Source organism: Arachis hypogaea, chromosome 19 (genome assembly GCF_003086295.3).
Source record: "Arachis hypogaea cultivar Tifrunner chromosome 19, arahy.Tifrunner.gnm2.J5K5, whole genome shotgun sequence".
Taxonomy (NCBI): Eukaryota; Viridiplantae; Streptophyta; class Magnoliopsida; order Fabales; family Fabaceae; genus Arachis; species Arachis hypogaea.
The window spans coordinates 154687276-154712086 of NC_092054.1; the positions used below are offsets into that span (position 1 = coordinate 154687276).

The 24811-nt window shown below is 32.4% G+C and overlaps 1 protein-coding gene, 1 long non-coding RNA gene and 2 pseudogenes across 2 annotated transcripts; 1 reads left to right on the forward strand and 3 right to left on the reverse strand.

The window, feature by feature from the left end:
- Window positions 1-4275: 4275 nt before the first annotated feature.
- LOC112779893 (uncharacterized) lies at window positions 4276-5745 on the reverse strand. Its single transcript, XM_025824250.3, has 2 exons — window positions 5605-5745; window positions 4276-5326 (listed from the first exon to the last, which is right to left on the reverse strand). The coding sequence occupies exons 1-2, from the start codon at window positions 5607-5609 to the stop codon at window positions 4426-4428; spliced, it is 906 nt and encodes a 301-aa protein (XP_025680035.1). The 5' UTR covers window positions 5610-5745; the 3' UTR covers window positions 4276-4425.
- Window positions 5746-9372: 3627 nt separating this feature from the next.
- On the reverse strand, window positions 9373-10432 carry LOC112775731 (uncharacterized). Its single transcript, XR_011877765.1, has 2 exons — window positions 9908-10432; window positions 9373-9810 (listed from the first exon to the last, which is right to left on the reverse strand). It is a non-coding gene; the product is annotated as an uncharacterized lncRNA (long non-coding RNA).
- Window positions 10433-13852: 3420 nt separating this feature from the next.
- Window positions 13853-17570, reverse strand: LOC112775728 (tubulin-folding cofactor D-like; annotated as a pseudogene).
- Window positions 17571-20898: 3328 nt separating this feature from the next.
- Window positions 20899-23960, forward strand: LOC112775729 (lysine histidine transporter 1-like; annotated as a pseudogene).
- The last annotated feature ends 851 nt before the right edge of the window (window positions 23961-24811 follow it).

A 24811-nucleotide genomic window follows, 5' to 3' on the forward strand; every position in this document is an offset into this window, starting at 1 on the left:
AAATGATGTCGTGCTTCACATACTACACTAAACCAAAATTTATATTATTTGGGAGTGATTCATTTCAGAGATTTTTTATTCTTTTAAATCGAACAACTGAGACCTCATGACTCACTAGACCTATCGAATGAGCCAATAATTATTACAACAAATTTAACGATTAGAGATGATATAATATCAGCAGAAGCAATAGTCTCTACAAGTTCAAAGACTGTCATCAAAGCTTTTTAAATTTGTGTCCGCTCCAGGTTTAAGACCTCTAAGATTTAGACCACCTTAAAAGAATTGATATTGACCAACTTAGACTTTGCTAGTGTAGATATTAGTTATAGGACTAAGAACATATATTTTGTTATTTCGGCTATTTATTTTGCTTGTTGATAATCTATCTGTGATACAATGCTTTTGGTTTAAGGACAAATATTATGGATTTTTTGGTTTTAGGACCATATTGTAGTCCACATTATGTTATCATTAGGTATTAACTTGTCAAAAATAAATTACTTCTTTATTTTTCTTATCCGTATAATATATAAACATCTATGTTTTTTTCTTAGTTGGAAAAAAATGTATGTTACAGATATATTATTTTTCTTTAAACATTCATCACAATAATCCATTTTTATTTAAGTATTCAAATACTCAATTTCATCCATTTTTATTTTTATATGTATAAAATAAAAAAAAATATTTAATTTTATTTTAAAAATTAACAAAAATAAAATAAATTATTCAATTTTAATCATTTATAAAAAAAAAATCATCTCTTTATTATTTTTTCTACGATAGTCCATAACGTGCATCATATTTGTGCTCATACGTTTTTCTTCGGCTGTGTTTCTTGTTTTTTTTTTTTGGGTATAGATACAGGACTAATATAATAGTACAAGAAAAACAAATTACACTAAGGTAACTCCTCTGCTATCATAACAAATAATCTGAGCTAATTAAGTGCTTATTAATTTGGTCAACACATCAATTAGGTAGCGTTTGGTGGAGAGAGAGACGAAAAGATTGAGATTGAGAGACAGAGACTAAAAGACAGAAATTGAAATAAATCTCAATATTCTGTTTGGTGCAAAATGGGAGACAGAAATTGAAATAAGAATTAAACTCTAATTTAATTTGCACAAAGGATAAAATTAGAATTAATTAATTAAAATAAAGGTATTTTAGGTATAAAATGTTATTAAAGTTTCAGTCTCCATCTCTAAAAATTTTAGTCCCCTGTGTCCCTACTTTTTGGAGGTACTGAAATACTGAAATTTTAGAGACAAAGACAGAAATTTTAGTACCAGTCTCTGAACCAACAAACATGATACTGAGTCTCAGTCTCTGTCTCAATACCTCAAAACAAACGCTACCTAACATTCTTGTCATATGCTATCTTAGCTAGGGCTCCTTGGCACATCCTATATTCTTGTTTGTGAACAATACAATTTTCTTTTTTTTTTTTCTGGGTAGAATAGACAATCTAAGTTCGTTTTGTTTTTTGTTCGACATTATAATTTTTTTTTTGGACTGGACATTCTAAGTTCAAAACAAAGGAATACACCTAGACTGAAGTTAGGCTCACCATCTCAACATCTAGTTTGGGATAAAATCCAACCCATCAATACTTGTCTTAAGCCCATTTCTTGCAATCCTAAATCCTAACAAACTTCGGGAATCAACTTCTCATGTGAATTACCCACTTGGATTCATGGAGTGAGTCACTCATAACTCACTCATCCCCTTAAATGAGTATTGAGGAATTAAACCTCGTTATTAATTCATTTCACTAATAATAAATTCTTAAATCGAAGCAAAAAGTTTAAAATCGTAACGAATTAGTCGTGGTGTAGACTTTCACTATTGTATTATTGTTCATTCGTCATCATGCATGAAACAATTGAAATGGCATTAAAATTGGGTTAAAAAAATGAGATCATTCTATGCAGTGCCTTGGAAGACAAGCGGCGCAATGAAAATTTCTTCTTTCTAAAGGCGTATGTAGAACTAGTATGATTATAGAGAGGCGATAAAGACGTTTAAAATATTTTTTTAAAAATATTTTTTAATAACTAAAATTTAACACATATAATTGATTAAACCATATTATTTTTGTCAAAATTAGGTTAGACAAATTAATTTGATCAAAAAAATAGTAAATCAAATCTTGAATTAGTCTAAATTAATATTTTTTTTATAGAAAATGACTATAATATTCTTATTATAAAAAATGATTAAAATACTCTTATTATATATATTAATTTTGAGAATCCTAAAATTTTAGTTTTTTACTTCTCTGTCATTATAGGATTAGAATTTAGAATTTTTAAAATTAATATATATATATATATATATATATATATATATAATAAAAATATTTTAGTCATTTATTATAATAAGGGTATTATAGTCATTTTCTATAAAAAATAATATTAATTTAAAATTAAACCGATTCTATATTTGATTCACTGTTTTTCGGTTAAATTAATTTGTCTAACCTAATTTTGACAAAAAAATAACACAAATTAATCAAGTATATGTGTTAAATTTTAATTAATAAAAAATATCTTTAAAAAAATATTTTAAACGTTTTTATTTGGGTGACTCTCATAATTATATGCATTTTTGCAACCGTGGAAAAGACTAATTATTAATTAAACCTATAGATGTATTTCACTGAATCTATATTTAATTATTTATTATCAACTTTGCTATATTAAAATTAATTATTATAAATTTTCTTTTGAGTAAACTACCATTTGTACACACGAAAGTTGAAAACGCTGACATATCTACCCATAGAAAAAAGAAATTACCATTTGTATCCATAAAAAATTGTTTTTACAGACAAAATTATCCAAACCCTAAAAAATTATCTAAAATCCCTAAAGTACCCTTATCTTCACCCTATCATCTCCTTCCTCCCTCCTCTCTCTCAATGTTCTCAGCCACCCAATCCCTACCCTTCTCTCCACACTATCATCTCCTTCCTCCCTCCTCTCTCTCTCAATGTTCTCAGCCACCCAATCCCAACATCAACCATAAACCACCGTCTCACCCTCCTCATCATCGTTCACCCTTCTCCGCTAGCAACGTCGAGGACCTCCGCCATCCCAGGAGCACCGCGCCAGCTTCTCCTCACCACCATCACCATCGGCCTCAAACCAGAGCCTACAGCGTCAGAGACCCTCCTCTTCACGCTACCTTACAGCCGCTATAGCCAACCCTCTTCACCTCTTTCTACGTCGTAGAACCACCATCGCCGCTGCCCTTCCAGTTGGGAGGAACAGCGCCAACCCTCTCTCTCTCTCTGTCAGGACAGGTATCAATGACTCCAATGACAAGATCTGAACCGAAATCCGTGTCAGTGTCAATGACCACCCCTCCTTCTCTCCTTCCCTGTCTCGCTCTTGTCGACCAGAGGACCTTCGCACCCACCCCGCCCCTGCTTCACCGCCGCTAGCAACCCTAGAGCCGCAGTGTTCCCTTCTCCTCTTTTCACCGCCGACTACCCTCACCTACCGGGGCTACCTTCTCCTCATCACCGAACCAGTGTCCCTGACGGGCCACCGCGCCAGCCGCCACCACCGCGGTCCCCTTTGCGAACCAAAATCGCGGTGAGCTCTCTCTTTCTTTCTGTCTCTTTCACCATTTTTCTTTTCTCCCAGAAAAAGTGAATCCAAATACATGAGGCTTCTGTGTTTGATTGTTCAGATTTGATCCTCTCTCCTCACTCTCTTATCACCTTGGATCTGTGTTCTTTTTCGTCCTATTTCTATTAGCTTTCTCCATGACACCCTTTTCAATGTTTTGTTCCCTCAAACAGCTTTAGATTCAGCTGAAACCAAGATCCAATTTTGACTCTCACCCATCGTCATCCATTTCAAATTTCTCTCTGGGTTGATTTTGATTCCTCCAAAGGTGAAGGTTATGGTGATGAAGGAGTGGCAATGAGGTGGTTTGTGGCAGAGGTGGTTTGTGGCAGAGAAATGGAGGTTAGATCGGAGAGTGTTCATGTGATACGAAGAGAGAGATGGGGGATGATGGTAGCAGTGGTAATGATAAGGGTATTTTGGGGTATTTAGATAATTTTTTAGTGTTTGAATATTTTTGTTGTGCGAAACTCATGTTTTATGGGTACATATGGTAATTTTCTTCTTCTATGGATAGATGTGTCAGCGTTTTCAACTTTTGTGGGTAGAAATGGTAATTTATTATTTTCTTTTATAATTTATTATAAGGTTATTAGTATATTCAAATCAAGAGACACCAACAACCGACGAATACTTTAAAGTTTAAAATCTTCTACTTCTTATACAGTTAGAACTGAAGCAGCATACATTATACATACACCAAAGTCGTAGAATATAATAATATATAATATCTCATCATCATTCATACATCGTATCATATATATATATTAAAGTGCATGCTTCAGATTTGCACTTGCATCATGATGCATTTCTTTTCGGATTGTGATTCAAGGTCAAGTTGTTCCTCCTTGGTTAGTGAAACATATTCAACTTTGTTATCATACCTTTTACTCAGAACCAAAAAGAAACAAATAGCGAAAACGGTTACCAAAATAAGCAACCAACTGAACTGAAGGTTCACCAGAGAAACTGCACGGTGAAGTGCCTTATCATCACTGCAGCGAACCATGTAAGTATTCATCTCAGGGTGCAGGGAGCACCCTTTAGCTTGGTACCCTGGTGTCCACAGGAAGAACCCCATTATCATGAGCCACAAACCTTGGAAGGTTATGCTCAATGATCGCACAAAACTCACCATGAAGCTATTTGGAAACCCTATTCCCATGATTGTGGTGGTTAAAGAAACAACAATGAGGATTTGTAGAAGGTAATGGTATTGGCCTTCGACTCCTGCGTGATCTCGGGTGTGAAAGTGAATGAGAAGAAATTGTTGTGCAAAAGCCATGGATGCAAGAAAATGAGTTAGTTCATGCTGTGCTTTTGTGATGATGGCTTTCATGTCAAAGAACATGGTGAATGCTGCATAGACCAAGAAAGAAGAAGCCATGAGGGAGTGTTCGAAGTTGTGGAGGTGGTTGGCGGGGATGGATCCATCGCTGTCAAATGGTTGGTGGAGATCTGGGGCGATGAATAGCTCCATGGCTATGAACATTGTGCAGCTTGCAATGATGAAGTTGAGTTCTAAGTATCTGAATCTTTTTGTTGGAAACCATATGGTTGATTTGAAGGAGTTGGAAGAAGAAGAAGAAGAAGAAGAATGGATCTTGATGTTGTTGAAGAGATGCCATAAACCAATCACAAAGAATCCAAACCCCAAGATTTCATGTCCCTCCAACATAGTGCTATAATAATGGAAGAAAAAAAAATATATTAAAGAAGGAAAGATAGTATTTGTTGTATGCTCTCAAAATGTATAACCAAATATAAACATATATAAATGACTATAATGTAATGGTTCATGCATCAATGCAAAGTAAACAAGATGAGATCTTTTATATAAACATGTTAATGTGAAAGAAGCTAAGTAGATAGGTAGGAATTAATGGATGATATGATGAGGGGAATTAATAATGAGACAAATAATGTAAGTGAGTGAGTCCAAAGGAGAAAGGAGTGATACCCCATTTCGGACGGGAAGATGTTGGTGGTGGTGTGCGTGTATCACAAGACGCAAAGATTTGGAATTTTACGCTAAGTATAGACACGTATAAATTAAAATGCTACCAAAGTTGAGTTGAGTTGGTAATGAGGTACATACACCACATACATTATTCATGTGTTATATTATATAGGCTTAGCTTGGCTCTTGATTATTGCTTTGAAGGCTTTGCTAAGTCCCACTTGGCATGAGTTTATAGGTAAGGTTATTATCACGCCTTTTATAAATGATTCAAAACCCTCGTGTTACGAAGCATTAGTATTTAAATTGAAATAGGTTTACCCAAAAAAAATATGAAATTCTTAAAGAAAGAGACACGATTTATATTTGTAATACAAAAAAATTCGAAAAATATATAAAAGAACATTCATTTAATATAAAAAAGAAACATTCTGATACTTAGTAGAAGAAACATTCATATGTATTAACTCGTAGAGATTTTGGATTCACCCAGAGGTATTTGGCTGATTTTTTGCTAATACCCTCTTGGTTCCTTAGCATTGTTGTACCCAAAATATATATTGTAGAAAATAACGGTTCGATGCTAAAATATTTTTGTGTTAACGTTAGGGGTCAACGCGGATTGGATATGGCCAAAATCTCTATTTGATTTGTACTAAAATTATTGGATCAGATCGGATTTAATATCTACAATTTTTTTTAGCTTGGATTCGATCCGATCCGCACATTTACGGATCGGATTGATTAGATATATCCGTAAAATATAAAACTACTTTTTAAAAGTTTATTTTTATTTAAAAAATCAATAAAATCTCTTTTTGTGTTCTTTTAAATACGTTTACTTTTAAAATAATATTAAACATATTTTTTTAAATAATAAAAATAAAATAATATAACATATATAATAATTATTAGTTGAAATAAAATACAAAAAATATTTAATTATTTATTTTTGCGTATACACGGATATAGAGATCAGATATATAGATACCTATGTAAAATTCACAATCCAATTCTATTAGTTTGCGGATCTAATCTAATAGCTTTGCAGATCGAATTCATATTCGTAATTTCGAATCGAATTTAAATAAATACTGCGAATATACGGATGAATCGATCCATCAACACCCTAATTAACATTAAGATATAGAGAAGAATTGCATTTAAAAGATGTAATATAAAAAGCATAATCCGATAATTTTATTAGTATAATTTTATGGTGATACGGAGACAACTCAAATAAATAATCATTTCTATTTTGATAATGTTTTTTATACATTTATGTAAATATATAATATAAAAAAATCATGTGTGGAGTAATATTATTAGCGATTGGAGTGGTAATATCATTATCCAGTATTAAATTAAAATATCTAAATATATAGTATTGATTATGATGAATAATAATATTTACACTACTTAAGAATATAGTCAAGGTAGTATTTTTTTTTTTTAATTATCACAAAAGGTTTAAACTCTAATTATCAGGTAAATAAATAAAGTTAAAAAAAGAGAGAATACTCCACTCCTATCTATATTATCTATATATAAGAAGAAAAAATAAAAGAAGAAAATCACAAAAAAAAAAAAAAATTATCCGAGACATAAATGAGTTTCCAATTAGTCATTGAGAAATTTTATAAGTACCTATTTATTTGGCGATTCTCATTCTTCAAATTAGTTTTTAAAATTATCTTAAAACATTTCTAATTAAAGAGGTTTATAAAAAAGATTCTACCCACCCCCACTCCCATTTTTTTCCCTCCAAAATAATTGGTACCCTCGGTCATCTATTGGCATACTATCTAGTTGTATCGTATCTTATGTAAAAGATTCTCACTTGATAATCTAATCTATTTTTTTTATAATTATTTTATGAACGGGCCCTTAGGCTGAAAAAGCAACAAGTTACAGCTTGAGATCACCATAACTCATGTTTAGTTAGACCAACTAATTCTCAATCTTCTACATGGAGGTATTAGAGCCTTGTTGCGTTTTGAGATTTAGAAGATATCCCAAAGATAATTACCAAATTATATTATTATACTAAATAGTAGTACTATTGTTTTGATTGATTACGAATTATTTGGTACACGTTTTGAAAATGATTTTATATATATGCATGCTTTTTTTGAATTAATTACTAATGTTAATTAGTATTATCGAGATAAGGGTTTTGATAATAAATATTTTTAGGACACTCGTAAATTTAGTTATATTAAAAAGTTTTAAATTTATTTATTATTTATATAATATATAATAAATATTTTAAAAACATAATATATTTATATATATAAATACTTTAACAAATATCTTAAATATATGTTATCTAAAATGCTTAAACCCTCAAAAGCGTGACCTTTTCTAACTCTGATTAATTGAAACGAGTTCTATTTTCGTTTGGTGAAAGAAACTGCGTCGTTTTTTATTAGTAAAATGAGACGCCCTGGAATCTTGGATTATAATTTCAGTGGATTCAAATTTACGTGGATATAAATAATGCTTACTATTTATGTCTGTTTACTCAATAAATTAAAATTTCTTAATGGAGATAATTTATAATATAGTATAAAAAATAAAGATGTTTAGAGTATAATTTAGAATAATTTTACCATTTTTCATATAAAGAGACTCCTTTAGACCCTTAAATTTGTTAAATTTAGGTAGCTGTATCCAAAACATTATCACTCGAATGCATTAAAGGCATTTATTATTCTTGAAAAAATCACGTGGCTTTCTTTTTCTTTTTCCTGAATATATTATATACATGGCCTTGATTGTGTAGCAGCTAGCAGAAGATTTTGTTTGACAACAAAGATTGCTACTTTCGTATGAATAAATCCGAGAAGGAGAAATTTCTTACAAGTTTCGGAGGTTCTACGTTGCTTAAGAGGTGTAAATAATGCTAATTTTACCTTTAAATATATGCAAAATATTAGGCACATGTATATGCAAACCTTAAACTTCAACCTAAAAGAAAAACTTTAACCGGACATAACAAGGTCCCACACAAAAACATTCAAACATGTGTGGCTGTAATTTCTAAATTATTACGTTTAGAGACCCACACAAAACCTTAGTACTTTCCTAATTATATAGAAAATGACGAGTAAGGAAGTTTCAATAAACCTTGGGCCATGAGTACTAATAACAATTTGGCATGGTACCTGTGAAGCACGGGCACTTTGCTGAGTTGTCATATTCGCGTGTCGAACACATTTCAGATACGACATTCATCGACACTCGTCTGACACGCGAGTTTGCTGTGTCCAACCGTGTCTTAATAAAAGATAAAAAAATTTTAGATATGATATATATTATTATTTATTAAAACAAAATATTTTAAATACTTGATATAATTAAAAAAATTAATTTATATTTTAATATTAATAAAATATCAAAATATCATTGCGATTTATCTAAAAGATACTTTATATTTTATATATATGTGTGTTTTTTCGTATCTTATAAGATTTTAAAATTCGCGTGTAGGCGTGTCCGGTGTAATGTCGTGTTCTGTGTCCGTGTCAGTGTCTGTGCATCATAGGTAACTACTTATAAATGCAACTAACTTAAATTTATGCGGTGGTTATTTCACTGGTTCGCTTAAGCAAGTGTTAGATAGTTTAAATCTCATCTTGTACATATAATAACTCATTAGTAATCTTTTAAATAGAATTTCGATCTGCAACAAATTAGTCTTTAACTACTTATAAATGCTTTGGAAGTTGACATCTCCGATGGCAAAACGAAATCAGAGTTTTACAGTAAGACACACAATGCACAACGCATTGAGTAGTACGTTTTAATATAACAGGAAAAAATGAACAATTGACAAGAAAATTTCATATCAACACAAGCAAGTTACATTGTACAAAAGAAAATCTGGGATGGGACCAAAAATAAATAAGTAAATCAGAAGCCAGATGACTCAACCAATGAGGAATATGATGCATTCTCATCCAAGTTTGTGGGTTTCTTAGTGCTGGTTTTTCTTGATGCTCCATCAGTGTTCTTACCAATTGGCCCCACCTCCAAACCTACGGTCTCGCATAATGCTACTCTTTCCTGTTTTGCTAGATCCATGTCGCCATCCCAGCAAGTGTTGCATATGATTTCTAGTGCTCTCTCAATCTTGTCTTGAGCTACAAGATTCCCATTTTGTAGCAGGACAAGGTACGCCTGTTCAGCTGCTGCTTTTCGAATCTGGTTTACAACAAAAGCGAGAAGGAAAGAATGAGAAAACAAAAAACAAGATTGTGCATTGTTTGTAACTGCTGATATGCTTTTAAGCGAAAATCACCTTAGGGTACCGATGCACAAGAAAAGAAACAAGTTGAGAAAAGGCCCTCATATTGATTGGTTCCAGTACTGAAGCTACATAACCAAGTATTGCAATACCAGCATACAACTTAGAGAAGTCTTAGGATCCCTTCAGTTCGATTGCAAGAAACTCCAGAACTTCAGCACAAAAAGTTGGAGTGTTGACCTAAAAATAAATTTTGAGCAATGCTAGGGACCAGCAACTTTTGTGATTGGTAGCCATTAAATAGCCATCAATGATGATTTAATGGTGTGAGATTTTATCTAATGACTCACCTTTTTCTATTGGTTACATGCTGGCCAAAATTCAATAAAATTGCTGGTCCCTTAGACTTTTTTAGACTTTTCCATAAAGTTTATAGATAAAATGAATTATCATCAAACATCATCATATAGAGTATAAAAACAAGAGAAATACTAGGTGAACAAGTTATTTTTGTAACCAAGTCTTTTTTTTTTTTTCCTTATGTGTCTCCTCTTTATTGTGCCAATAAGCTATTAGATCAACTTGGTTGAACTTTGGTACTTAGTCATGTAGCATCACCATAAAAACAATAGATAGATCCAAAGCCTTCCCCCGGTTCAGTAGAAAACACTCATAAGCAGCTATTTGCTACAGAAGAAAATGGGATACAACAACAACAACAAAGCCTTGTCCCACTAAGTGGGGTCGGCTACATGAATCAAACGACGCCATTGTGCTCTGTCATGTATCATGTCTACAGAGAGACCGTTTACATGTAGATCTCGTTTGACCACCTCATGGATGGTCTTCTTAGGTCTTCCTCTGCCTTTCGCCCTTTGTCCATCTTCCATCTCATCCACCCTCCTGACTGGATGTTCTATCGGTCTTCTTCCCACATGTCCAAACCACCTGAGACGCGATTCAACCATCTTTTCCACAATGGGTGCTACTCCAACTCTCTCCCTTATATCTTCATTCCTTATTTTATCCAATCGCGTATGACCACTCATCCATCTCAACATCTTCATCTCTGCCACACTCAACTTATGTTCGTGCTCCCCTTTAACCGCCCAACACTCCGTACCATACAGCATAGCCGGTCTTATAGCGGTGCGATAGAATTTACCTTTAAGTTTTAAAGGCACTTTTTTGTCGCATATAAAACCAGATGCACTTCGCCATTTTGACCAACCTGCTTGGATCCTATGATTTACATCATGTTCAATCTCTCCATTATCCTGTATGATGCACCCAAGATACTTAAAACTTTTAACTTTTCGCAGGATGTTTTCTCCAATCTTCACCTCTATATTGGAGTTTTCCCTTCTCAGACTGAACTTACATTCCATATATTCCGTCTTGCTACGGCTTATGCGCAGACCATACACTTCTAGAGCTTCTCTCCATAACTCCAACTTCTTATTTAGGTCTTCCCTTGACTCTCCCATAAGGACGATATCATCGGCAAAAAGCATGCACCATGGCACAGGCTCTTGGATGTGCTCTGTGAGTACTTCCAAGACTAATGTGAAAAGGTATGGACTTAAGGATGATCCCTGGTGTAATCCTATACCAATAGGGAATTCCTCTGTCACACCACCTTGAGTCTTCACACTAGTTGTGACCCCATCATACATGTCTTTAATTGCCCGAATATATGCGATCCTTACTCTCCTCTTTTCTAAAACCTTCCATAAGACCTCCCTTGGTACCCTATCATACGCTTTTTCCAAATCAATAAACACCATGTGTAGATCCCTTTTATTACTACGATACCTCTCCATCATCCTTCTTAATAGGTATATCGCTTCAGTGGTAGATCTGCCTGGCATAAATCCAAATTGGTTCTCTGTTACTTGTGTCTCTTTTCTCAACCTCCGTTCTATCACCCTTTCCCATAACTTCATAGTATGACTCATAAGCTTAATCCCTCTATAGTTTCCGCAACTTTGTATATCCCCCTTATTCTTGTAGATAGGTACCAAGGTGCTCTTTCTCCACTCATCAGGCATCTTCTTTGACCTTAAAATCTCATTAAAAAGCTTGGTTAACCAGTTGATGCCTTTTCCTCCAAGACCCTTCCAAACCTCAATCGGGATATTATCAGGTCCTACTGCCCTGCCATTTTTCATCTGCTTTAGAGCCTCTTTTACCTCGAAGTCTCGAATCCTTCGATAGTAGTTAAAGTTTTGATCTTCTTCCCTTGTGCATAATCGACCAAGGCTCGGAAGAGTCTTCTGTCCCTCATTAAATAACTCGTAGAAGTAGCTCTTCCACCTTTCATTAATCTTCTCCTCTTGAGCCAACACCTCTCCATCCTTATCCTTTATGCACTTAACCTGATCCAAATCTCTCGTTCTTCTTTCCCGACTCTTTGCGATTCTATATATACCTTTTTCTCCTTCTTTCGTGCCCAAAGACTGGTAGAGACCCTCATATGCTCTTGTTCTTGCTTCACTTACAGCCACTTTTGTCTCTTTCTTAGCCGCCTTATATTTTTCCCAGTTATCTGCATTGCGGCATAAAGACCACTCTTTAAAGCATTCCCTTTTTATCTTTATCTTTTCTTGTATACTCGCATTCCACCACCAGGACTCCTTGTCTCTTGGTCCTATTCCTTTAGATTCACCAAAACTTTCTTTTGCTGTTCTTCTAATAACTTTTGCCATCTCCCTCCACATCTCTTCCGCGCTTCCATTCCCATCCCACTTTGCCTCTTCTCCTACCCGTCTTAGGAAGCTTCTTTGTTCCTCCCCTTTCATCCGCCACCACCTCGTCCTTGGGTTCTTCGTATGATGTCTTTTCCTCAACTTTTGCTCAACGCGAAAATCCATGACGAGCACCCTATGTTGTGTTGTCAAACTCTCTCCCGGGATAATTTTACAGTTAATGCAAAATTTCCGGTCGACTCTCCTCAACAAGAAGAAGTCGATTTGAGAGCTTGTCATGCCACTCTTATAGGTTATAAGATGTTCGTCTCTCTTTTTAAAACATGTATTTGCGATGAGAAGATCAAAAGTTGAGGAAAAGTCCAAAATAGTTTTACCCTCGGCATTGATCACCCTGAAACCATGGCCTCCGTGAATACTCCCATATCCAGTCACTTCTCTCCCAACATGGCCATTTAAATCTCCTCCTAAGAAAATCTTATCTCCCAAAGGTATGCCTTGAACCAAACTCTCTAGATCCTCCCAAAACCTTATCTTGTGTTGTTCGTCCGAACCCACTTGCGGTGCATAGGCGCTAATCACATGGAAAGCACCTCCCTTCACTACAAGTTTGATAGAGATGATCCGATCTCTCACCCTCTTGACATCCACTACGTCTTTCTTCCACTGCTTATCCACAATTATTCCAACCCCATTCCTATTCTTCACCTTTCCTGTATACCAAAGTTTGAAACCAGAAGTATCCAACTCCCTAGCCTTTGCACCAACCCATTTCGTTTCTTGTAGGCACATAATGTTAATCTTCCTCCTTGTCATGGTGTCCACCACCTCCATGGACTTTCCTGTTAGAGTGCCTATGTTCCATGTCCCAAATCTCAACCTTCTGTCGCTTCGACCTTTACCTTTTCCTTTGTGAACTAGCTTATTTACCCTCGTCCGTTCACGAAAACGCGAGAACCCTTGCTCATTTAACACTACATCCGGGCACCGATGCAGCGGCTCTTGCTTCGACACCGTACTCGAGCCATACGGCGCGTTGCTTCCGGGCAACGACCTAGCTTTAGCGCAATAATGTCTTTGATTCATGTCATGGGGGTTCGGCTATATTTTTATGTTGGTTGCCGAAGACCTAACACAACCCTCCTCCTTTATCCGGGTTTGGGACCGGCTATGTATCGCAAGTGTAACATAGGCGGAGTTACAGAAGAAAATGGGATAATATTAGATTATTAGTTGACTCTATTTACTTTTTACCTCTGCTTTCTCACTTTTCAACATTAATGCGAAAACATGTAACAAGAAATAAATCACATTATTGCTCTTAAAAGTATGTTACAAGTGGGAATTTTGCAATGTAGATAGGGTATAAGACGTCTATATGATAAAAACATTTGATGTACAAAGACAATACAGCAACCTTCCTTCTCACACTTGTTTCCACTGAGAGGTGTGGGACCACACATATATTGCCAATAAACCAATACAAAATTATACTTCATAGACAACATGTGTAAATGGAAATTTAGATAACCTACTAACAGGGAAATTGAAAAATAAAGAGAACAAATGTAGACTATCCTCCATGTTAAGGAATACCTTTTTGCTGAATAGAGTCTCAATGGTCTGAAATACAGATTAAGTTCATCAGTACATGAGATTTATGCAGTAATTAGAGCAAATCGATTTATGCATAAAAATTCATATCTCATAACAGAGAAGGCAAGCAACCAGTATTATTTTATATATACAACAAAAGGAAATAGGCTAAAAGTAAGGATATTTTAAGTATTGATGATAAGGAGTGTGCTCAAATGTACTCTAAACGCAAGAACATATAAATGGCTAGCAATTCTTAGAAGAGTGATCCTTCAGCTACAACCTATGGTTTAGTACTGGGCTATCATGGGTAATCTTTATGCTATATCCTAAGGCATATCAACTACACACAGTTTTAATCAAAAACTGTCTTTCAGGAATTTCAGCCTATCCCAAGAAAGAAAAGCTATAAAATAGAAACATCAAGAAACTTTCAGTTTAAGAAGAAAGAATAGTTAAGCATTACTAAGGTAACTTAATACCTTTAAAGATGGTATGATAACTCTATCACATTTCTCATATTGTTGGAGAACCCACAGGATGTCAACAGATAGCATGTACTCCCTGGACATTCTTGTATTATGTTCTTCAGATTCAACCCCTTCTAGATACTCCAATAGTTCTGAGAGCGATATCTTCTTCAAAGAATCTTGCAACCCTCCAATAGAGATAACCAATCCAGATAGCACATCTCTGCTATAACAACCAAATTGAAGTAACTGAACAAAGCATGGATAAGAGTAGGAAGGGACCTGCATCAAAACCGTGTTCACCAAAAAGCAATATAATCAATGCTACCAACATTAAGAACTGATAAAAAAAAATCCATAAACTTACGGCCCATTTCGGTTCTGCTTTCTTAGGAATGATTTCTTCTAATTTTTCTCGAAAAGGTATATATGGAATATATATCATCTGGTTATACAAAATTCTGTGGAGAACATTGGCAGCTGCTTCTCTCAACTTATCCATCTTCTCTACGGCTTGCTTACAAATTCCTCTAATTAAACTGGTAGCAAGATTTTCATCAAATAATAAAAGCTCTTGGTTGTTCTTAGGCAAGTTATCATTTAAAGGCTGCACTAAAGATTCAATTTCCTTAACATCTGATGTTCCAGACAAGGAGGCTGACTTATCTATCTTACAAAGCATATATGTACATTTTTCAAGGCCATCTAATGCAGCCTCACGAACCCAAGAACCAACATCACCTCGGTTATCAACAGAATAGTCATCAAGAGCTTTAAATAAACTCATCATCACCTCATTCTTTATTAGAACAGACAGAGAAATATCATTCTCAATAAGAGATGTTGCTGCATCTTCTCTTCCACTAATTAATGTTTCACATATTGATATGAGCCCTCTGACAGCATTTACACGTGCTTCAGCATCTCTGTCTTCAGGGTTTTTCTGCATATAGGAAAAAGTTATATAACATAAGCACCGGAAGCCAAGACAGTATAACGAAATAATAAACAGGATTTGCAACTGTGTAAAGCACCTCAATTGCACAACAGCCACAAAGCTTCAAAGCCACATTTCTCCACTGGCCAGCCAATAACTCATATGGCAAAACACCAATTGCCAATGCAGATCCTCTCCTTACAGCTACGTTTGAATCGGTCAGCATATTGAGGTACTTTACTGTCACATCACTTGTACCTTTATTATCTGAAGCAAGTACGCCAGGATAAAATGTTTAAGGGCTTTAACAGCGGCATTCTGTAAATCATATGAAGATTATTCTAGTCACGTATAACATCCAACAAAAATGGCATATTGGAATTACCCAAAAAATCGATCCTACAAATTACTTGTAACAAAGGGGCAGGACCTGTATCTGAGAATTAGGATGTCTTAGATTCTCATTCACAGTATCAAGCAAGCTTCTCTTTATCTTTTCTGATAAAGCCACTTTAGATATGGAAATACATTCAATAAATCTAGAAACAGCTGAACGCATTATCTCTCCTCCCTTTCCACGATAAAGCCGTGCTTTCTCAATTGCAGGAACAACACCAGCAAGAGTTTTTTGCTTATCTGTCAATGACAATAAAAATGTCACATTTCTGCTAAAAATTGTATAAAATTTTGAAACTCATTACCTTAAACTCATAATAGCTGTATATATTTCAGTACTAAGAGTTCTATACAGTTTCCTCTTATTTTTCCCTTTCTTTTATTTTAATAGAACAGGTTTGTTTCACTACCACTAATAACAGCATAATAAGAAGTTACAAGAAGAAAGTACCAACCAGAAGGAAGAGCATAGCTGCATTGATGTAAAGCCAGAACCAGCTCCCCAGTTGCTAGAGTAGCCCCATGGCGCATGCACAAATCAGATGAAAGAGTCCAAGGAATTAACTTTTCCATGACAATGTTTGCAAAATACTGAGGGTCATATTTTACAAGAAAAGAAAGAGCCTCTGCAGCAAGTTCTCGCAAGCTTTTATCCTAAAGATAAATTGAAACAACACAGTAAAAGGAATAACCATAAACTGTTAATAACTGAGAGAATATGAACAAATTTATCCCCAAAATATGACATAATGCAAGGATTTGTGTGCATGTGTGACAAAAATTCAAGGAATAATATTACTTAGAAGGAAAAATATAATGGACAAAATTAACAGGTTCTATTATCCTCTGTAGTCACATCTATAGAATAGAAGAGTTTTACATTGGAAATAACTCCTTTTTCATTTTTTTCCCCCTACTTTAAAATTAAATCTAATTTCATATTAGTAAACCATAAAGCATACGCATTCCGGGAAGATTCCCAATGTTGCTTTGCTGTGTATGATTTCCCTATAACAATTTTATTATTCAATGTGCAGAAATCAGGATCAACTTATATTACTTGGAAGGTAAACTAGAATGCAAGTGCAATTAGGGTTAACATGTGAGCAATTGAGCTCGAAGTAAAGCATACCCAGTGGCAAATTTTTCTATCCAGCAGGTCATCCACGAATGGAAGAAGATATCCTTCATACTGAGCAATGAAGACGGCAGCGTGAAGATAGGAGTGTATTCGAGAAGAAAGTGAGAAATAGTCTGCAGTATTCACTATGTCAATGCCATGTGGATAATTCCCTTGCCGTCCAACATTCTCCTGAAAAGCAGCTGCTGCAGTTAACCTAAGATCACAGGTTGATTAGGACATTCTGTTCACGTGGAATGATGGAATGAATCTCAACCATTCTAGAACAAAATCAAGTCACAAGAAGGGCGTGAAAGATAAATGGAGACCTCACGGTCATAGCATGCCACTGTAAGGAGGTGTGGGGCAAGGTGTTCTAAGATGCTCCTCATATCTGCATGATAATATGAACGCCCAAATGCCCAACATACATATGCAGCTGCATCACGTACATGAGAACCAACACTCTGTGGACCTCTCCGAACATCATAGTGTAGCGCCTGATTAAAAAAAAAAAAGAAAAGTCTAGCGGGCAGCAACTTTTGTATTTTCTAGCCAGCACTTAACCATCAAAACAAAAGTGAGTGATCTTCCACCATTAGATTAAATCTCACAACATTAAAAATATTATTGATAGCCAATTGATGGTTACAAAACACCAAAATTGCTACCACTAGCATTCCTCAATAAAATTTGTTTTAAAATTTCAACCATTACATAGCTGTTGTATCTCAAACGACTGCTCAACATAGTTCAAACTTCAAATTTAGAAGAAAACAACAACGAAACAAATCTTTGGCAACAACAGCAATGAATAAGGGAAAACTATCATCATTAACATTGCAGTAAAGAGTCTAGTTAAATCAAAAGTGTGATTGGAAGGATTTATCAGCTAAAGCTAATAATAACGATAGTAGTAATAATAATCATAACAATGATAATAATAATAATAGTAATAATAATAATAATAACAATAAAAATCAATTTAATTTTTGTTTTATTAAATTATTTTTTGATAAATAATTTAAATTTAATAGAATAAATAACAATTAAATTAAACTTTAATAATCATCAAATTTTATTTAATTATTTTTGTAAAAAATAATTTTTTTAAAAATTACATCTCAATATAATATATTATCTCATAAATAGCTAATTATTTAATTTTCAAAAATTCGAGATTTACTAATATGATTAGCACGCCCCGTATCACAGAACGGAGCAGTGCATCCGAGATAAGTTTATTTTTTGGTTTTTTCTACTGTATCCTAGATGTGACTAAAAATGTATTTTGGTAAATACTTCCACATTTATTTAAATCGGTAAATATTATATTTATTTAATTTATATTATAATAATAAAAACACATTCTTTATTCATTATATAACATCCATAAATTCATACACATAATTTTTATACTTCATAGATTTTTATAATTAATATTATTCAATTCTAAATTATATAGTATTGTATATTTTAAATTATTTTACATGTTCACCAATAAATGGTGATTTTAAATTATTTTAGTATGTTTTTAAAGACATTATATATTTAAATCACCATATAATCTTTTATATTACTATCCTCGATAATTTAAAAATTTGTTTTATGTTTTTTTAAAGTAAAATAATTTATTCTAACATTTTAACCACACATTAAAATTTTTTTTTAGAGTTGCTATTTACTCTAATTTTATACACTTCTGTAATTAATCAAATTATTTTTTCGTATATAAATTAATCTGCATATAATTTTAGTATTAATTGTACTAACAACTACAATTCATACTCATAGAAAATAGACATGAATCACATGCCTGATTTGACCTATGACAATTTTATAATTATTAAATCTAAAACTAACTCATTATTTGATAAACAAATTTTATGTTTGTTTAAGGTTTAAAGGGATTATTCTAACTTAAAACTTGTTTCAAATCATCACTAAAATATTATATAAATCATAATATTATATACCAATACAGAAATCACTATTCAAATATTAAAACTCTATTAAGCAATAATATTGTATAAAGAGCCGAGGGTTAATCCCACGTGATATTAAAAGTATTTAAATTTAAATCGATTTAAATTAAATCGTTCATTTAATTCAATTTAAATTTAAAATTGATTAAAACCACGTTAATTTAAATTTGGTTGGATTTTATTTTTGCAAACTGCATGAATCGAATCGAATTTTAGATTTATTTTGCAAAATTGATCCAATTCAATTCAAACCATACAATGTATTATATATTTTTATATTATTCATGTATTATTATTATTTAATAAATATTTTATGTTTAAAATAAAATTTATTTATTTATTTTAACTAACTAATAATTTTATTTTTATTGTTATGTTATTATTAATTTTTTAAGATATTATTAAAACTTGTTATTTTATTGTTAGATTATTTAAAATTTGATGTTGAGATTTATCATGTATATTTATTTTTTTAAATTTAAAAAATCACAAATTTAATTTAAATCAAACCGTTTGAAATTAGATAGAATTGGATCAAAATTTTTTTTTTAAAATTATCTAATCTAAAATGCACTATCTATAATTAAAATTAGTGTTTGAAATGAGTTTTTGACTCAAAGACAATTAAAATCGGACCACAAATAATCCTAGGGCTAAAAAATTTGAATATGGAAGTAGAATGAGTGTTATACTTTATCGTGATAATTTTTAGTGTTTTTTAAAATTATATAAGGTACACAATTTGAAGCCCTCCAATTTGTATTTAAAAAATTTTAAAAGTTTGGAGTACATAAATTGGACCCACCGATTTGTATTGAAAAAATAAAAAAAATTTGGAGTACACATGTACTCCAAATTTTTTTAATTTTTTCAAAACAAATCGGACGGGCGAGTACAGAAATTGGACGGCGTCTCCACTCAAGAAGGGTTCAGCTGCGGCGGCTCAGCAGCAGCAAACGCAGTTGGCTTCTAAGCCTGTTCCTATCGCTCAGGCTGGTGAGCATTCTATTTTGATTGATTCATTCGTTTATACATTTTTTCATTTCTCTTTTTGTGTTGTTTGATTTAATTTTTTACTATTTGCCACATTTTTCTGCTATATTATCTCTAGAGCTATTAGGTTAGGGTTTAGATAGAAGAGTATCGATTTCTGGGAGAGATTTGCGGGAGAGATTTGCGAGAGAAACTGAAAGATATTTAGCTTTATAAGTTGGATTTCTCCCTTCTTTCTAATTCTCCTATCTGATTACGTAAGATATATTTGACTATTAAAAGAAGAAAATAAAAGTGTTATTAATTATTTTGTATGAGATGAAAAGAAATTTTAAGATAAAAAGTATTTACCGCTTTGTTTATTAATATTAATCTTTAATACATATTGTATTTTAATTTCATAATAACAGATCAAACTTATGTGAAAAAGGTAGATTTTTCTTATGTCATCTACAATAAGGTAATTTCTATGTAAGTTTTTTAAAAAAAGAAAATTAAAAAAGATAAAATTATTTACAAAAGATATTAATAAAAGATAACTGTAATTAGAATTTTAACTGGACAAAAAAAATCAGGGTGATGTTTGAAGTTTTAAGTTTTAAATAATAAATATAAAGATTATAAAGAATTATTTAAATTAAAACATAAACAAAAAAGATTACAAAATCTTATACTTTATAAAAGGAAAAACCATACTTTTTAATCTTTTGTTATCTTTTGTCAACAGAATATCAATATATAAATAGTGTTACTGGCTTACTGCTGAACACAGTTGGTGCAGTTCTCTTGATTCAACACAACTGCAGAGAGAAAGAGAAGATGGAAGATAATAATAACAGCTGCAGAGAGAAAAAGAAGATGGAAGATAATAATAAAGATATCAACAATTGGCTCGCAGTGACAAGGTCCAGGAATGGAAAGTGGTGGTACAGTGCTTTTCACAATGTCACTGCTTTGGTTGGAGCTGGCGTGCTTGGATTCCCCTATGCCAATGTCTCAACTTGGATGGTTTGTTTATTCTTTTCATCCATCTTCCTCGTCAATTAACTTATTTTTCTAAATGAGATTTTCTTTTTTAATATAAGATTCAGCTATTATGTATCTTGAAAACACACTTGAACATTAATACTAATCAAAATTTATAATTTTCTTTATTAAATGTATTAAAAATTTAACTTTACATATTTTTCTATAAAAATTTTCTTTCTTTTAGGGGTCCTGGCATAACAGTCTTGGTGCTTTCATGGATATGCACGTTATACACGGCATGGCAGATGATTGAGATGCACGAGGCTGAGTCTGGGAAGAGGTTTGATAGGTACCATGAATTAGGGCAATATGCCTTCGGGGAGAAGTTAGGATTATGGATTGTGGTGCCTCAAACACTCATAGTGGATATTGGTACGGATATCATTTACATGATTACTGGTGGAAATTCCTTGAAGAAGGCCCATCAGATCCTTTGCAAAGACTGTAAACCAATTAGGACCACTTACTTCATTATGATCTTTGCAAGCCTTCAGTTTTTACTCTCGCATCTTCCCAGTTTCAATTCCATCATTGGTGTATCTATTTCTGCAGCCGTCATGTCCATCTGGTAATCACATATTTATTTATTAATTAAGACTCTATTTCGATCTTTGTTTTGGAGCCAAAAACAAGAAGATAAAAATCGGGCATTTTATGTATTTCTGTTTTTCTGTTTTTTATCTTTGTATTTCTGTGCTAGATATAATATCCAAACACAGCCTAAAAGTTTATATATATTGTATGCTAAAATAATATTAGTATGGTAATTAATTATATTAGTTAAGAACTTGATAGTTACATATATTTGAAAATTGCAGCTACTCAACGATTGCATGGATAAGTTCGGCTCATAAAGGTGCCTTACCAGATGTGAAATATGATGGAAGATCTTCAACTACGACGGGAAAAGTTTTTGACTTCTATACCGGTTTGGGGACCATAGCATTTGGGTATGCTGCACATAATGTGTTACTTGAGATCCAAGCAACAGTTCCTTCGACGCCGGAGGAACCTTCAAAGAAGGCCATGTGGAAGGGAATGATTGTTGCTTACATTGTTGTGGGTTTGTGCTACTTCCCTGTTGCAATCGTTGGCTACTGGGCTTTTGGAAACTCTGTTACTGATAACATCCTCATGTCTCTCGATAAACCCCACTGGCTCACCGCTGTTGCTAATATATTTGTCGTTATTCATGTCACCGGAAGTTATCAGGTACATTTCGCTTTACACTAAGGCTGTGTTAATTTATTTTCTAGTTTAGGGTTCCAGATTGGGCTTCACGTATCTTAGTTTTATAAATTTTTGTTTAAATGAACATAAGTCACTAACTAGCTATCAAGTTTCTGTTTAAAGAATTTATCTGCCATTAAAAATTAGTCAACATATATTTTTATATAAAGTAATAATTAAAAATCCTAATTCGTCTTCCTACTTATTCTCCTAGTAATTAAAAGAGTAAAAACTATAAATTTATATGTTAATTTTTAAAAACATAAAAAAATAAAAAATTCAAAACTTGATAATTAAAAAGATGAATTAACATTCTGGATTAATTTTTTTTGTTGTATAAATACATATGTTGTTTAAATTATTTTTGTATATTTCGTATTTTAATATATGTTTTAGTTCAATAATTAATTTAATGGCTGAATTTTTATGTATTTATAATATTTTTTTAAGAGTTTACTTATATATAGCGGAGAGGGTTCATTGTAGCTTTTCATTGTAAAAATATAGATATATTGCATCATCATTACAATTTATTATCTGGATATATAATATTCAGTCATTTGTATAGGTGCTCTTAGAATAAATAAGAGGATTATCTTCTTTAATTAATTTATGCTACACACGGTTAAAATAATTTTGTTATAAATATTTATTAATGACTTGTCATTTAACTAATAAATGAATGCAAGAGTTCCCAAGAGCACTAAGAAGTTCTCATGTTGTTGCTAGGTGTTTGCTGTTCCGGTGTTTGACATGATGGAATCACTCATGGTACGGAAAATGAATTTCAAGCCAACTTGGTACCTTCGTTTCATTTCCCGCAATATTTATGTTGGTGAGTGTTCTTCATAATCTTTTTTCTATATATATAAAATAGTAGTTCTTTTTCAATGCACACGTGAGTAGAATCTAACAGCAACGTTGAAAACTTTGTTCACATGCAATGCAGCACTTACTATGCTAGTTGCAATTATATTTCCATTTTTTGGTGGGCTCCTTAGCTTCTTAGGAGGACTTGTCTTTGCTCCAACCACATACTTCGTAAGGAAATCAAATTAATCTCATTTTTATTTATTTATTATTTTGCAACCTACAAACAAACCCTGATGGTATTCAATTTAATGAACTTTCGCAGCTCCCTTGCATAATGTGGTTAGTAGTCTATAAACCAAAGAGATTTAGCGGATCCTGGTGTGCAAATTGGGTATGTATTTTAAAAATTTATACTCATAGTTCTATATAGTTGAATTTCCATATATTATATAATATAACATCTAATAAATATATAGTGCTCTTAATAACTAATAAAAAATCAAATATAAGTGCAGTACTCTTTTATATGTACTAAGGTGAATGTATTAAAATCTCACAAAATTTACCATTATACTATATATATGACTCTAAATTTTTTTCATGGTGTTTCAGTTTTGCATCGTATTTGGAGTATTATTGATGGTTTTAGGCTCGATTGGCTCAATGAGGGAAATCATACTGCAAGCTAAGGACTACAAATTTTTTTCTTGATCTTTTTTTTTTTGGCACAAAGGAGGTTGCGTCAACGATGATGTTACTCGGGATATTATTCATCACATTTATTCATCTATTTCTTTTAGTCCTTTGGTCAAATGTCTAGTTAGCTATTTTAGAAAAACACCTTTATCAATGGAAGTATATTATTAGAACAGACTACTTTCATTTTAAGGGATTGTTTAGGTGAGTTTGTTAGAAAAGATTTTTTTTTTTAAGGGTCTGGATTTATTTGGATAGGTTCATAAGTTATTTTTTTTTAACTTTTAACTTATGAAAAGGTATATTATTAATGTTTGGTATAATTTTTAAAATTAAATTGCAAGTTTTTAAAAGACTATTTTAGTGTTTATGGAGAAGTTAAAAAAAAATGACTTCTCTCAAATAAAAAGTTTTTTATTATTTTTTTCTTAAAATAAATATTTAAAATTAAAAATTTAAATACAAAATGACTTATTTATAAGTTACTTTTAATATAAGCATTTATTAATTAAATTATTTTTTGAAAAACAATTTAATTAAAGTGTTTATCCAAATTGAGCCTAAGTATGGCTTCTTTTTTTTGCTTTTAATAGGTTATTTCATTCGAGTACAATCCGTATTTCTTGCCCAAAAAAATTTGGGAACCAAACTTAAGAAACAAAAGTAACCAAAATTTTCTATTTAATGAGATAAGTAACTGAACAAATTTGGAACCAAACTTTTTATTTAATAAGTAACGTTTATTTATTCTTTTCACAAGTCTTATATTTTTTATTCTAATATTTACTATATATAAAAACATTGATTACATATATTAAATAACATATTATAATAAACAACTTGGGTTGGTCGTCTCTGGATTAGTCCTCAACTTGTCGGGTTAAGGAATATCATGAGCAATCAAAAAATGAATTTAGATTTTCTAAATTTTGAATTTTCACTTTAGAGAGTAAATTGTGATTTCTCATCTTTAAATAATTTTTCT